Genomic DNA, 17,092 nt, shown 5'->3' with positions numbered 1-17,092 from the left:
TCTTTCGGTTAGGCACGCTACAGCCTTCCGGTCTCAACATCGAATTCAACAACTTCAGATGATTAGCTCTACCCAACTGCGACCCATTTGTTTTCATTTTAACTGCCTTTGACCTTTTATTTCTTTCTTGTCTTACTTTAGATATATATATATATTTTGCCCCCCATCTTATCCCCCCTTTCTTACCATTTCTACCCTTCGCTTCCCCCTCCCCCACTTTTCTCATTTTACCTCCCTCCCCATCCATGTCCCTCCCTTCCCCCACAGCGTACCCTCTGATTTTAGTTTGTCTGCTGTTTGGTCTTTAATACATTTATTATTTCTGGGGACTGCCATTAGCACTCTTTTCCCTTGGTTTCTGTGGCTACGACTCATCTTTCATTCCCTCACCCGACAGTATAAATATCTCACACTTTCTATGCCTTTTAGCTTTGGCAAAGGGTCACCTGGACTCGAATCATTGGCTCTTTTCTCTCCCTCCAGATGCTGCCAGACCTGCTGAGATTTTCCAGCATTTTCTCTTTTGGTTTCAGATTCCAGCATCCGCAGTAATTTGCTTTCATCTCCCATGGTCACTCATGGCTGCTGACATTTTCGAATGGAATAGTAAACAGCACATGGTCCTGGACCCTTCCTACACCAGGTGGTTTAAAATCGTCCACCTGCCGGACATGAAGGGGCAACACAGTCATAAACAAGCTCAAGAGACACCTTGCGCCACACGGCTTCCCTCAGAGGATAATGATGGGCATCACTGTCCAGGTAGTTTCCAGTGAGTGCAGGAACCTTGCATAAACGGGTGGAACAAGCGATACATTCAGCAAAGTGCCTACTTGAGAAGTGTGCCCGAGACCACACAGATTACTGTGCTGCAATCCACAGCCTGCGAAATGTGCCAAGACAGGATCTGCCCTCATCAGCACAGTGAATATTCTCCAGGCAAACCAGGACCACAATCCCCATTGCCAAGGCCCTCTTAAAGCCCAACATCAAAACCAACGTAAGTGGTGCCCACATGTAGCACCGGCTTTGGGGAAGGAACTATGATGATTGAAATGCTCGCAGACTCTGCCCTCTAGTAACTGGTCAAACAGTCAAATGCAGACCACAGGAGGGCACAACAAGCTGTCAGTGGTACACAGCCATGCACCACATCTAAACAGCTGTATGGTTGCCTTTGCCAGTGCCCGATATGTATGAAAGTGGTGTCACCTACTGCAGGTATCTGAACCAGCACCATCACCACCACAGACATCCAACCTGTAATCCAGGCCTCCTACACCAATGGAAATGGAGGCTCCTCCAGAGGCAAAGCAACAATCCCTGCAGCCACTAGGTACATCGAGCGCAAGGATGCCTGATGCCATCCACACTGAGGACACCAACCCAAGAGCATCTCCAGCAACGGGCACAATTCCACGCTCAGGCCGCCAGAGTAAACAAGGTTTCAGCACTATTTCACAGTCCAGTCTACAACTGGCCTTCGTTTAAAACAAAAGGGGCGGGTAAGAGACGTGATGGGCTATTCAACAGCTGCAGCAGCCCAATCAGTGTTTTGCTATGTAAACTGTTACGTGTTGTTAGCTTGTTAAATTTCTACATTGTAAATAGTTTTCATCCAGTTACTGTTCTCACACACCGTTAAAACTCAGCACTCCCAGTTCTCCCAAGTTAAACGGGAAAGATGCAGGCCGGGTGGTCATGTGGTATGTAAGGGTTGCTCAGAGTATTCAATAAGCCTTTACTGGTCAAAGTGATTGGTCACCAATCATTGCAACCCAGCACTTCTACAGATCTGGTACATGTACTTTTCTTATTAGCATCGACCTAGTCTTTTTGAATAACTTGATCAGTAAATTAATTTTTCTTTACAGATATTACATTCTTCTTGTAGTATGGGCACCTCTTTATTTCTTAATAAACAAGTCGTTTCACATGGCAATGCACCACAGGACACAAACAAATTGCCTTTTGTGAAATACTGTCATTTGAAACAATAGGCAGCTCACTCCCTCTATAAACCTGGTTGGTTTTTCATCTGGTGCACTGTCATGAAATCTGTCAGCAACACACAAAGTTATAAGACCATAAGATGCAGGAGAAGTAGGCCATTCAGCCCATCGAGACTGCCCCACCATTCAGTGAGATTATGACTAATTTGATGTAATAATCCTCAACTCCACTTTCCTGAAATATACCCACAAGCTTCGATTCCGTTACCAATTAAAAATCTATCTGTCTCAGCCTTGAATATATTGAATACCCCAGCCTTTCCAGCTCTTTACAGTAAATAATTCCACAGATTCACTACCCTCTCTAAGAGAATAACTTTTTCCTCATCTTTGTATATCTGTCCTTAGATACGTTCGGTTTGAAGTATCTGAATTTTGGTTTCATTTGCTGATTTATTCAGGGATGGGGTTGGGCATTCAAGGCAAAGCCTCCAGTTACAGACAATAAAGGCTCCCTGGTGCTTGCAGTCTGTCCCACATAACTGTGATACCTTGCCTATGAGAAGATATACTCTGCCCACTCCTCACAAAAGCTTCTGATCTCCTGGGAGAGGCAAATAAATCAGATACAAACCCCGGCAATACTGGGCAGAGAAATCAAGGAAATTCCTTTCTGACCCACTTTAGGCAATTAAAATTAGTCCAGATCACTTTGGCCCTGAATATCTCGCAGCACCTGCACCCTTTCAGACAAGGTGATATCACAATGTAAATTCAGCAGTTCATAATCCAAAATTTTATGGCTGATGTAATATCCATGATAATAGGGATTAAAAAGTGAAAACATATTTGGAAGAACTATTTGAAATTTGTTTTCCAAACAAAGAATAATTAGTTCTCGATGTTGTGTGTGCAGTGCAAAGGAACCTTGTGGCTCAGTATATCTGTATTAAACAGCCACCTTGCTTTTCACAACTAAATTCTGCCAGGCACGGACATCAGTGGACATGGACACCACTGCCACTTGCTGGAGTCAACCCCCAATGCCATCCATTCCCCATGCCAATCAGTAATCTTACTCAAAACCACAATGTACTCCATAACTCTCAACACAATGTACTCCATAAACAGTATTAGTGTAACAACCACACAATAATTGGATTTAAAAAATGTTTCCCCTCCAAATGAAATACCAATTTTTCAATGTGATTTCAATGGCATCAAGGGGGTACGGGGAGAAAGCAGAAATATGGAGTTGAGATTGAGGATGAGCCATGGTCATCTTGACTAGTGGAGCTGCTCGAAGGGCCAAATGCCCTATTCTTAGTTTCTCCATGTCTAAGTCTATCTGTCTCAGACTTATAGAACAAAGAATAATACAGCACAGGTACAGGCCCTTCGGCCCTCCAAGCCTGCTCCGATCACACGTCCTATCCAGACCAACCGCCTGTGTCCTTCTATACCCCATCTGTTCATGTGCCTATCCAGATAAGTCTTAAAGGTCGCTAACGTATTTGCTTCAGCACCTCACTTGGCAGTGCATTCCAGGCCACCACCACCCTTTGTGTAAAAAATTTCCCCCGCACATCTCCACTGAACGTTTTCCCCCTCACCTTGAATTTGTGCCCCTTGTAATTGTCAAAAAAAAAAAAGCCTCCAACTGTTCACCCTATCTATACCGCTAATAATTTTATAAACTTCTATCAGGTCGCCCCTCAGCCTCCATCTGTCTAGGGAGAACAATCCCAGTTTATTCAATCTCTCCTCATAGCTAATACCCTCCATACCAGGCAAATAGAACATAGAACATACAGTGCAGAAGGAAGCCATTCGGCCCATTGAGTCTGCACCGACCCACTTAAGCCCTCACTTCCACCCTATCCCTGCAACTTAATAACCCAATTAGCCCTCCTAACCTTTTTGGTCACTAAGGGCAATTTATCATGGCCAATCCACCTAAACTGCACGTCTTTGGACTGTGGGAGGAACCTGGAGCACCCGGAGGAAACCCACGCAGACACGGGGAGAACGTGCAGACTCCGCACAGACAGTGACCCAGCGGGGAATCGAACCTTGGGCCCTGGCGCTGTTAAGCCATAGTGCTATCCACTTGCGCTACCGTGCTGTATTCTCTTCAAATCCTCTATATCCCTCTGGTAGTGCAGTGACCAGAATTGGACACAGTATTCCAAATGTGGCCGAACCAACATTCTATATAATTGCAACATAATTTTCGAGCTTTTATACTCAATACCGTCTCCTATGAAGGCAAGCATACCATATGCTTTCTTTACCACCATTTAAACCTGTGCTGCCACTTTTAAGGATCTGTGGTCCTGCATGCTCAGATCTCTCTGTGTCTCTATGCTCCGGATGGTTCTGTCATTTATTTTATAGCTTCCATCTGAATTGGATCTACCAAAATGCATCACCTTGCATTTGTCCGGGTTAAATTCCATCTGCCATTTCTCGGCCCAATTTTGCAGCCTATCTATATTCTGTTGTATTCTCTGACAATCTTCACCACTATCCGCAACTCCTGCAATCTTAGTATCAGTCGCAAATTTGCTAACCAGACCCGCTATGTTTTCTTCCAAGTCATTTATATATATTACAAAGATATATAGTTATTGATGCACAATCAATGACCACTAAAGCGAGGTTGTAGTCCAACTGAAGGTTTTTATAAGCTAGATGTTTCCCCCAGCAGCTCAGGTACAGAATGAAGGCTGCTGGGGTGGGACGGGCTCTTATACCCCACCTAGCAGGGCGGAGCTACCATACAGCTTCACCAATAGGAACATACAATATCTAATTTTACAGTAATTGTCTCGTGTGAATGATGGGTAATCAAATTTTACTATTATGCACTGACCTGATCAATGATAACTCTACTATTAATTCAAGTGAAGGGGGAGGAGAGAGAGAGAGAGAGCTTTAAAAAGAGACATTTCATTTTCAACACTTTTTAAAAGAACACTACTTCATTAGCTTTTCTGAAGATAAATTATGCGGGAGAGGTTCTAACTTTTACATTTTGCCATTCATTTCCTTCAAGTCGCCAGGACTTTCTTGAATTGCAGTGGAAACTCCATTTGCGCATGTAAAATTGAGGTGAAATGCTTACTATTGCTCAATAACTGTGAATCCTTCGCCAGTGCAATGCTCATCTTATATGGCAGTCTTTGCAGTGTGCTTTAGAGATGTAACAGACAGGGAAAGGAAAAATGACTCTGAAGTCAAATCTAAATCAACTCATTGAAGTATTCAATTATTCGGTCCTTTGTCCTTCTTTATCAACTTTCCAGCATTAAGGCACAGGCTAGCATTGTTACAGAATGGAACGTTTTTCTACAATGAACTAGCAGCAATATCAAGCACTCCTAATTCAAGTTTTACACAGACCTATATTGCTCCAATCACAGGCTTAACCTAAACTCAGACGTGCACACCTTACTGCACGAGTGTGCCATTTCTATTTCCCACACCATTTACCCTTATAGCTGTTCTGAGGCTAATTAGTTCCAAATTATGGGATGTTTCATACGGTGGATTCACATCCATAAGCAATTGAGCAGAGACTGCCCAAAATCACTTCCCTGAGGGAGCTTCACGGCCAAGAGAACAAAAAAACCTTAATTTGGTGCTAATTGGCCTCAGAACAGCCGTAAGGATATATGGTGTGGGAAACAAAGGCGTGCTCATGAAGCATGGGTGCTTTCGGAGTATAGGTTAAAGACTGGAAGCTCTGTAGGTGGGCTATGCTGGATTTAAATCTAGTCCTGGGTGTAAAAGATGTCTTAAAAATCTCATGAAACAGTTGTGTGAAATGCACACAACCCATGATGTTCCTAATTACTTTTTATGTGAACCAAGTATTCGCTTTTCCTGTACATAAAGGGTTAGTTTCTGGATATTGTATTTAGTAATAATTTCAAAATACATTTACACTACCTGCTTCAAGGCATCATCCACATCCCTCAGGTAAGTAACCAAGTTTTCTCTGTCTCTGTATGGGGGAGAGAAACAGATTACTCTAAATATGAATGAAAGGAAAAATCTTAACTTTTAAGTTATTTCGGAATAATAAATAGTTTATGACACAAATATCCTAATCTTGAAAAATGCCCCATTAAAGCTGGGATACATAGAGTTTGCGTATTAAGTGGATCAGTCATTATTTGCAATCATGTATCATTGTGGCCCATCATGAGGCTAAATTTGGTATGGCTCACATAGGATAAAATCTCAATATATTTACAAACCTGACATCTCCACAGTCACAAAATGACAGCCTGCATAATGTATATTTTCAAAAACCTTCTGTGTAATAAAGTGTCTGAAACTCTAAAACAAGGTAGACTTGAATGTACATAGTGCCTCATAACGGTAGCAGTGGTCAGCACTGTTGCTTCACAGCGCCAGGGCCCCAGGTTCGATTCCCGGTCTGGGTCACTGTCTGTGCGGAGTCTGCACGTTCTCCCCGCGTCTGCGTGGGTTTCCTCCGGGTGCTCCAGTTCCCTCCCACAAGTCCCGAAAGACGTGCTGTTAGGTAATTTGGACATTCCGAATTCTCCCTCTGTGTACCCGATCAGGCGCCGGAATGTGGCGACTAGGGGATTTTTACAGTAACTTCATTCAGTGTTAAAGTAAGCCTACTTGTGACAATGAAGATTATTATTAAATAAAGTTTGATAAACCGTAACTGGTATTATGTGCAGCAACTTTGGTCATATCAGCGAATGTGACAAGATTCCCTGAGCAGCAATGGGAAGAATGAGCAGCTTAATTGTTTGTATTTCAAGGCTGTTTTTACCTTGCTGTATAACCATTCTGAGTTAAAGCACTGTTGACACAACAGAAAGTGTGTTTATGTCAGCTGAAATGTGTTGTGCTAATAGAGATATTTTATCCTTTCAAGAGATTTGGAATGTATTTCAGTTAAAAGGTTGGATTACTATTAAAAAGTTTGGATTATTATTTTAATTGACAAAAGGCAATTCATGACTATTGAAAACTATAACGGAGGCCACAAGTACAGAATGACACTTTTTGATTTATTTTTTGCTACGAATTGAAATGTAAATGAATAATAAATGTTCCTCTAAATTCAGATACAACATCCAATGTTCAACTTAAATTTGACAAGGGAGCTCTGTCACCCAAAACCGCTACCCTTAAAGTAACGGTGCGAATGAGACCACAAGATCAGACCTCGGCAGTAACTAGGCTAGGTATATTCCTGGGAATGGGGGCTGAGATCATTGGGAGGGGCGGGAGAGTAGCTTACATTATATATGTGGGACTGGGATGGCTATCCTGTTCGTTCAAGGCCCACAAAAATTCAACACGTGTGTTTGGGGCTTCTTTGATTCCAAGGAACTTATTGGATGAGCACATTCAACCGAAATTGACAATCAGAGTTCTTTTTACACTATAGGATTCCCAATTCCCAATGATAAAATAGCACCCACAACCTGAAACAAGCAGGACTTATTCAAAATGAAGCCAGTCACATCGCCCTCGCTGTTGACACCAGCAAAGCAACTGACCCCATTCAGAGGTCGCTACCATCCCCATTGACGCCAAACAAAGGGAGGGAAAACCGATCGCACTGTATTTTAACAAATTATTACTGCTGCCGATACGTATTAAAGCGGCACTATTGCTAAATTATCATTTGGTTCAATAAATAAGATTATCTTCAAAATTTATATTTGTTTGTAAGTTTGCAGTTTCCGAAATCCCTTCAGAAGAGAGAATGATTGACCTTAGAATTCTCCAAGGTAGATTCTGCCGTTCATTTTTGAACTTTTCCCCCAATTATTTTCTTCTAAAAACCCTTCCGAGTGCCTGAATTGATCCAAGCTTGTTTCAAGTATCGCCCCCAAAGCCCCATGCTCACTTTGCTGCCTTGCAGAGGGCATGTTCTGCATCTTGGATGCTCTCCTCAAGTTGACGCTTGTCCTGCTCCAGCTGGGCGAGGTTTTTGTTGAGCTGACGCATTGATTGATCCTTTCTCCTTAGTTCCATGTTTGCTTCGGAGAGACTCTGAAACAGGCAAAATAACCTGGTTTTCATAACTTCACTTTGTGCCACTGGCAAAAATATATAACCGCTAACTTTAACTATTAACCAGAACAGGAATCTACAGCTGCACACATCTATATGCAGAGATGGCAACTGCAATCTAGTTGGTAATTGTTCACATGGCAGAATTTATTTATAATTGGAGAGCCCATGGGATCATTGTTTTAATTTCACACATGGGAGAACATTGCTAGATAAAATGTAGGTCTTAAAAGCTGCTCAAAAGACAAGACAACATCCTCCGATATTAAGAAACTTAAATATCTTGAACATTCAAATAATAACCAAAGCAATTTAAAACATATATAATACATTCAGTCACATTTTAACCAAAATTAGGACGGAATGATGAACCACTACATCCATGTCTTTGTGGACAGGGGCTTTATGACCGTACACATGCCCCTAGAGCATACCTCCATTATTTGCCCAGAGCTATCACCACGTCACCACCATCTCCCCTAACTACAATGAGCCCTCTAGCTGTTCCTTAATAAAATTAACGACAATTCTGGTAACTTCAATTCAGGGGTTAATATTCTGATCACTGAAATTTGAATTATTTAAACTTGAGATCTGCCTGTTCACTAAAAATAAATAAATGCCAGTGCACAGTCTGCTTAGATCACCAAGGACCTGGATTGGCACATAATCATAAAAAGCAGAGAAAGATTGGATTTGAATAGTGCTTTCCATGACCACCTGTTCTCTCAAAGTGCTTCAATGACAATGAAGTAATTTTGAAGTGTAGCCACGCCTGTAATGTAGGAAATATAAACAGATTCATAGCCCAGGGAAAATAAATGTTTAAGCACAAAATTGATCTGTACATGCATTAGATCACGGTGTGCTGTAATTTCTCCACACTGCGAATTATCTGTACAACTAAGATCATTGGTGCACACACAATGCGGTGCAAGACAACGTGGCAATACATTGCAAATATAGATTGATGGAACAGATCCTGGTTTTTATTACAGAGTAGATCAGGAGGGAAACAACATCCCATACATAACAGGATGGGTGCAATTCTATATTAAAGAGTATTTTATTTTGGCACTAGATAGCACACCAAGGGCTGTGTGTCAATGTGGGTAGATATCGGAGTGTCCAGCTCACCATATTGCTTCAATGAAATAGTGGCCATTTTGTAAACCTTTAAAAAAAAGATTTCCCTTAGAGAACCATCACACAACAGGAGAATCATAGAGTATTCTAGAGTTTGGTGCCTAAATCTACTATGTGTCAAAATAGACAGTTTAAAAATTAAAACACTGGGCTGAGGTACCAGAGTGTTACCAATGCCCATGAAACCTGACCTCAAATTCAAGTAGAAGAGTGAAAAAAGGGGAAAAACATGATGCAGAGGTTGGATGGTATGGGGTGTGCAAGTGTCCTTCTCTTTATTTCCTTTATTCTCATTTCTTTTATTTTGTTATTTTAGGTCCATGGTACCGTAATCGGAATGTGCCGTCAAGCGCGCAGCAGTAACTTAATTGAAGCCTAGTTGTAACAATAAGCGATTATTATTATTATGAAAGGCCAGACTCTTCGGTGCCGATTGAATCTTAGGAGCCGGTTTTGGAGGAAGTTGCTTGGATTGGCTAACTGGCAACCAGTGTGTTGGCTAGGGACAGTGTTCTGCCTGACAACAGTCAGTGACTGGTTCCTGCGAGATGCTTTCTGAGAGAACGGGACAGAAGTGTTTAGATCTGAAGTGAAAGGACAGTTTGATTGTTCTAAAACTAGTGAGTGCCTGGCACATCTTTGCTGTGAACTTGGAACGATGCTGAATCTACAGAGAAATTAGACAACCTTGCCAGAGAAAACCATCTCAAGCCTAGACGGAATAAATACCAAAACGAAAGCCGGAACTTCAGAAAAACATGAACCAGAAGTCATCCCAGTGCAAAGATCTTTTATTTTATTCATAATTTATTTCCCTCTCAACCACCCTTTTCCCTCTGTGTTGTTTGTCTGTGTGTAGAAAGTGGGGGTAGTTAGGAAAAGATAGGTTGGGAAAGGTATTAGATAGTCAGTTACATTTTCTGTCAGTTTAATTATAACACTGTACATAATAAAAGGTTCCTCATGTAATCTGGTGACTGCAGTTTATTGGGCTCAACCAAGGATCTCAGGTATTTTAAAAACAAATCTAATTTGTATCAGTATTGCAACTTTGGGTCAGGTGGGACTGGAGTTGACCGCACACTAGCCAGGGTGTTGTGACAGGAGGATGGGGGAAAAGAAATTAAACACTTTCAATCTGTACACCTGAATGAGGGGCATCAAATCTGCAATGTGGCTGATGCTGGCAATGCAGAGAAAATAGGGAGGTTTGATGCAAGTATTTTGAAATTATATTAAAGGGATCGCCTTTAGAAAGAAAGTTGTTAATTTGATGGAATACATCCTAAGGATCAACACTAATTCTTGGGCTATTCTGGTAATTTGATTTCTTTCACTGTCAGAGTGAGGAACATAATTTGGGAAATATTGCTCAAATTAGTCTGTTGGTCAGAAACATTTGTGGAATCATAGAATCATACAATGGTTACACCACAGATGGGAATCATTTCGCCCATTTTGAAAATCTTCCAATTCTCCTTTGAAAGTGACAATTGAATCCGTCTCCACTCTCCCCTCAGGTTGTCCATTCCACATCCTAACAGGCTGCAGAAAAAAGTCTTTTCATGTTGCCTTTGGTTCTTTAGCCAGTCACCTTGGCCGGAATTTCCCCCGCAACGGGTGGACGAGCCATTTAAAATCTCCGTCAACTGTGGTGGGACTGAAAGCTCCCATTTGCGGGAGGGGTGCGAAAGGCAGGTTTCCAGGAGTGGAATTGTGATTCTATTCCTGAATCAACCAAATTGTTTGGAAGTCGAAGCTTATATATTGTGGCTTCTACCTAAACCCTACAAATGAGGAGCAGGGTGCTTGAAGAAATTACAAGCACTAAATCTTCCAAATATTTTTTTAAATGCCGAGCATATGTGATCTTCTTTCCATTAACCTCCTATCAGATTCTCCTGTGTTACTTAGGTGGATCAACTAGAATACAGCTCCAACAGAAATCTCTATTAGCTATAGCTAAGGTGACTAAAATGGCACCCAATCAGTAAAATTTACAAAATTTGGAGGCCCCCATTGTTTACTAATTCCTGAAGCACAGTTTCCATATACCCCTTTTGTCTCCCTTCTCAGTATTATTATAGAGTACAGTCCCAGGTGACCACAGGCTGCTTTCCCCTTTGAGGGGGAGAGCTGACTGGTGGTGATTTAACCTGAGGGTCACCACACCTCAGACGAGGGGCAAGGTTGAGAAGGTGGGGCCTTCATGAATAACCTCAGCCGGTGCGGGGAATTGAACCCATGCCTTGCTCAGCATCACAAACCAGCCGTCCAGCCAACTGAGCTAAACCGGTCCCCACCATTAAAATCCTGATACACAAGACATAATAAGAGGCGGGTAAGGAATGCACCTAGATTTATTTCTTCTTGGTTATTTGTTTCAAGCCCTCCCTCTATTATCCCTCAATTCTAATATTCTACTAAATTCTATTACTATTTTTGTCAATAAGAAAGTACGTGAGCTGGTAACATTAAAATGCTTCCTCTCGAACAAACCTGCCAGGAGACCTCACTAGTACATTTTTATTGTATTTAAATCAGGGACAAAAGGCTATATGGGATTGTTCTAGGTACTCAGTCCCATTTCCAAATTATCTTCCACTCAGTCCAGAACTTTATCATTTGGTGGTTTTACTAAACAATACCGTCCAAAAATGAGGGTTGTCTCAATACTACTTGCAAAAATCATGGGCCAGCTTTAATGAAACTACATATTAAAACACTAAAACCTGATCAAATATTTGTGAGAAAATGCAAGAATTAATCAGGCGACAGAAAAGGAATTTAATTAAAAAATATTTTGTGGGAATTTTTACAAGCTATATAAAGAAAAACAGACTTCCTTTTATTGTTACTAACTCCAATAGACATTATATTTATTTTGTTGGTGAGTATATAATGCACCTAAAACATTTTTGCCTGCGAGGAATAGTTAGGCATCAGGTTTATGTCACTTTTCAAATAAGCCCAACTATTCCAATTGGATTTTAGATTTTGTTAAATCTTTGTAGTTCCCATCAGTTCTGTTTGCTGCCTGAATTCTTCATTTAACTCAAATTATCAAATTTAATGCAACGCAGCTTTCCGAGAAATAGTATTTGATTTTAGCCTTTATCGCCCAGCATTGTGCATCACTGGAGCGATGAGCAGACAGAAAAGTTGAGTGAGAATCACATGCCTGTTACAGAACCTACCTCATGTTCCTTTACTGAATATCAATGGAAGGGAAATTAAATAAGTTCTATTACCTGCATGTGATGGTCCATGTCGGAATTTACTTTGACTTCCTTCTAAGTGATAACTGACACCCAGACTAAAAAAAGAGAATATTTTACCCAATGCAGTCAATGATTTGCAAGTTGGAAAATTGGCAAGCTGCAAAAGCAGTGCACGCTTTCAATGTGCAGACACACACATCTGGACTGGAGGCAATAGAGCAGTTTCTTTATGTCACTTATGATGCAAACTATGTTCATCAAGATGGAAAAGGAAACCATTCAAGGGCATAGAAACATTAACTGCCAAGTCAGAAAAATGTGCAGTTAAACATCACAGGGTGACATAAACTACAATTTAGCATGCTGTAATTCACTGTGAAATTGTTCAAAATGTTGCTTTGAATGTTTAAGACATTAGTAAGAGTCAGAGTTCTTAGCCTGCATCTGTCTTCAGCATTGTGATCAAACTACAGTCTTTCTATATTAAATCTAATATTTCCAGCATCCACAGCATTTTGTGTTTCTATCACCAATGTCAATTTTGATTCAGAGACCACTTGACGAAGTTCCCCAGGGGAGATAAATAATCACAGGTATTCCACAAATTTCCTCATCATATCAAGAACGTCCTTTTAAGTTACAAATATTTCTGCGACACGTTCTTCAACATCCTCCAAGGTATTCAGCATACTTTAACAATTAGGTAACAAGTTACTATTATCCACAAATATTTTCAGGATATATATTTGCTAAATATTTCAATATCCTCTTCAAATCCATTCCACTTTAATCTTTTATGCTTTCAACTTCATTCCAGATGTATGGGTGATTCTAATGGTGTCTGGTAGGAAGCAGTGAAGAAACAGGACTGTGAAGTGGGTGCATTGTGATTCATTCGCGTGTGCCTGTGTGAGGGTTTAGACAGAACTGTTACGTGAGACAAACTGATGAAGCTGTGTAACAAGCTGCTGCTGAGGTCACACGAAGGGCATGGTGGCTTATCCTACAGAGGGTGAAGAGGTCTGGTAGAGCCAACCTTGGCACTGCCAGCCTGGTGCCCTGGGCACTCAAGGGTGCCCAGGAAGCACTTTCAGGTTAACAGGGGCACTGCCAGGATGCTAGGCTAGCAGTGCCAAGGTGCCCATGTGCCAGGTTGCTGGGGGTACCCTGCTCTTTATGAGGTGGGGAGAGGGCTCAAGGACTCCCAATCAGGAAATTGGGACTTGGGGGGGGGGGCATAGACTGGGATGGGGGGGTCGAGAAATCAGGGTGGCATTTAAAAATCTTTTCCTTCACTAATTAAGACCAATCTCCATCTTATTAACGAGAAGGCAATTCTAGTAATGCGAGCACTTCACAGCTCCCAAGTAGGTTCCAGTGGGTACATGTGCCATAATGCAGGCGGTTGTTAATGTCTGGCATCCCAATCAGGCTGTGAGGACTGGAAACTTGTCCTGAACTCCAGAGGCGGCAGCAGCCAACATTAGAGCATCCAAGAGCTGGGCCTCAGCACTGGGGACATCCCTGCGACCAGAGATTGGGTGTGGGGACTGGGGAGTGAGCCAGTTCCCAGTACAGGTCACGTTTCCAGCATGTGTCTGGGGCACAGGATCTGGTGCCCAGCAGCCACTGCTGCGGCCGGGGGTGCGTGTCCAGGGCGTGTTGGATGGCACCCTGAGAGATGGCCGAGGATGTGAGGGTGGGGGGTGCTTGGGGGATCCGGGGTGGCAGCCACAGCGGTCTCACACCCTCTCCGATTCCTTACAGATACGACATAATGGATGATACCTTGGACCCCGCGGTGCTGCTGGCAGGCCAGGCAGCCAGAAGCTAGAGAAGGCGGCGGCAGCAGCATCAACAGAGGCTTGAGGATCCAGCCCATGTGCCGGGCACCACCCCACAGCCTGAGGACCCGACCGTCCATCAGGCCAGGGAGGGACCCAGAGGGGGAGGCTGGCAAAAGCCCAAGTTGAACAAGCGTCGCTGATCATTCGAACACGTGTCGGACAGCATGTGCAGTTGATTTTCTTGCGGTAATGGGTACCTGTCCTCCTGATCACACTCCCCGAGCTGACGTCCTCCCAGGCGGGACTGGCTGTCCTGTGGCTGACCCTTCAAGCCCATCGGGGGAACAGGGTGTCCTCTCTGGGCTCGGCCGCGTCCATCAGTTTGACCAGGCTGGCATCTCCGAATCGTGGAGCTGGTCTGCACAGTGGCATGGCTGCGTGCTGTCTGGGTTTGCTCTGTGGGATCGGTTTAAGTGCTGCTCCCCGTCGTTAGCGGGGAGCTGCCGGGTGCTGTCCCAGCCAATCAGCCGGCAGGACAGTCAATTGCGGCGTGGAGCCCATGAGGCATCATTAAGTGCACTAATTGAGGTTAGATACCCGTGACGGTCTCTCCGCGTCGGCTGACGGAAGCACCCGGCATTTCCCACTCGCTATCGCACTGAGAAATGTTTCCGCTAGATTGTGTCCATTATCTCCCGCCTAACATCTGCCTTCAGAGCCTCCCACGCGTGGAAACGGAAACTGCCCGTTACTATTGAACTCCATGTGCTCCCCAAAGGCGGAGGATACACGCTCACAGAATCCCTTATCCACGAGCAACGCCGTGTCCAATCGCCACGGGTTTGCTGAGCAGGTCCAGGCCCCAACATCAGAACCACAAAGTGTGGGGTATGATCGCTGCCCCACTGCAGAGGGAGCAGGGAATCAGCAGAGCTCACCCCACCCAAAAGACACCTGCCCCTCTCAGGGCAGAGGACTCACCAGTGACCCCCACCCCTCTGGTTCACCAGCTGTTTCCACCTGGTGAGGCTGGCAGTGCTGACTGCCTCTGTCACCACCTCCCAGGCGCTGTTCAGGAGGGTGGGCTTGAATCTGCAGCCCACCCTAGGAAAGAGGGTGGCATGGAGCTACGGGTCCACCTCGGACTCCTGACCTCGGCGGGGGAGCAGGCCTTCGGTGAGCCATCTTGGTGGCTGCAGTGAGTGTGGGGTAAACGGAGCGCTTAAACATCAGCTCGAGCTGCCAGGTTCTTTGCCGCTGATTCTGGCCGCAGCAGTTACTACGCTCACTGGGATGAGAATTGCTTGGAATTCCCATCGGCAGAGTGCTGGCCCATTAGCACGTCCTGACCCGCTTACCGAATAGCGCCGCCAATGAAAGTGCGAATCGCACACTGTTCAGTCTCGGCGGGAACACTTAGGGCTGGATTTTCCTGCCCCGTCCGCCGCAAGAACCCACGGGCGAGCCGCGTAGAATGGAAAAATCCATTGACACTCGGACGGGATTCTCCGGTCGCCGGTCAACACGGCCGGGGAATCCTGCCCTTAGTCTCTCAAATGGAGAATTCCGGCCGGCATTTCGAGTTTGTGTGACTCTTCTTCGGAGCGAAAGAGAGGAAAAAATGTGGTGAAGTACACGCTGTATAAGAGGGGCCGGAGCAAAGTAGAAGGTCAGTGATTGGCGGGGTGAGGACAGGTTGCAACAAAGTTGTGTTGGCCAAGATACAGAGGAAGTGTTAATGGCAGGAGCACGAGCTGGTAGCGGTGTAAATCCAAGATATTAAAATGTGTTAATGAGAGAATAAAGATCAGTGCTCAGTGAAAGCAAAACTGAAGAACAAATGACAGATGGCCCAGTGTATATGTGGGGTGGGGGGGGGAGTGGGGTTGAACTGGGACAAAACATTTTGGGATATAAAAAAAGGGTCAAGATGAAGGAGATAGGTCGCAGTCTATAGTTGTTGAAATCAATGTTGAGTCCTGAGGGCAATTATATGCCTAATCGGAAGGGGCGCTCTGCTCCTCCAGTTTGCGTTGGGCTTTACTGGAGCATTGCAACAGGCCAAAATCGGACATGAGAGCATGAGAGCAAGATGCGGAGTTGGAATGCCAAGCGACAAGAAGGATGGGGTCATGCTTTCAGGCTAAGCAAAGGTGTTCCACAAAGCAGTCACCCTGTCTGCGTTTAATCTCCCCAATGTAGAGACCACATTGGGAGCAGTAAATACAGACTAGACATTTCCTTTTGTTCTAAGAATTTTCCCAGCATCTCTTCCCTCGTGATTATTTTAAGTTTCACTTTTCCCTTTTGATTTTCAAGTATTCTTGTTTTTTTGTGTCGTTTTCAGTGAAGACAGATCCAAAATATCTGTTCAACCCTTCTGCCATTTCCTTGTTTCACGTTATTGATTCTCCAGTTTCACCCTCTAAAAAGACCAATGCTCACTTTTGTTACTCTTTTCCTTTTTAAATACTTACAGAAACTTTTACTATCCGTTTTTATATTTCTAGCTAGCTTTCTCTCATACTCTAATTTCTTTCCTCCGAATTAATTGTATAGCATTCTTTGCTGATTTATAAAATGTGTTCAATCTTCTGACATACCACTAACCTTTGCAATATTTAGTACTATATTTATCCTTCTTAGCTACCCATGGATGGTGCATCCTTTTCCTGGAATATTTATTTCTCAGTGGAATAAGTGTTTGCTGAGAGTTATGGAATATCTTCTTAAATGTCTAGCACAGTTTCTTTACTCTACTACCTTTGAACCTATTCTCCAGTTCACTTTAGCCAACTCAGTCCTCATACCTCTATAATTGCACATAATTAAGTTTAAGACACTACTCTGGGGCCCACATTTCCCACCCTCAAACTGAATTGAAAATTTAATCATGGCTATGATCACTGCTGCC

The 17,092-nt window shown here is 43.5% G+C and overlaps 1 protein-coding gene and 1 long non-coding RNA gene across 4 annotated transcripts in view; one reads left to right on the top strand and one right to left on the bottom strand.

Moving 5' to 3' along the window:
• Positions 1-9,546, top strand: part of LOC140429918 (uncharacterized) — a 251,978-nt gene extending 242,432 nt beyond the window's left edge. Inside the window, exon 3 of the long non-coding RNA XR_011949239.1 lies at positions 9,487-9,546. This is a non-coding gene — a long non-coding RNA (uncharacterized lncRNA). The remainder of the gene's footprint in view (positions 1-9,486) is intronic.
• Positions 1-17,092, bottom strand: part of ccdc171 (coiled-coil domain containing 171) — a 298,637-nt gene that overhangs the window by 81,772 nt on the left and 199,773 nt on the right. For all 3 annotated transcript variants that reach the window (XM_072517495.1, XM_072517496.1, XM_072517494.1), the window contains exons 21-22: positions 7,858-8,003; positions 5,907-5,961 (exon numbers count right to left, since the gene is read on the bottom strand). In XM_072517495.1, the coding sequence (XP_072373596.1) occupies positions 5,907-5,961; positions 7,858-8,003 (201 nt within the window). The remainder of the gene's footprint in view (positions 1-5,906; positions 5,962-7,857; positions 8,004-17,092) is intronic.

The sequence above is a fragment of the Scyliorhinus torazame genome, chromosome 9, assembly GCF_047496885.1.
Source record: "Scyliorhinus torazame isolate Kashiwa2021f chromosome 9, sScyTor2.1, whole genome shotgun sequence".
In the NCBI taxonomy this organism is placed as follows: domain Eukaryota; kingdom Metazoa; phylum Chordata; class Chondrichthyes; order Carcharhiniformes; family Scyliorhinidae; genus Scyliorhinus; species Scyliorhinus torazame.
Note: the sequence above shows the minus strand (reverse complement) of the source record. Positions and strands in the feature narration are given on the sequence as shown.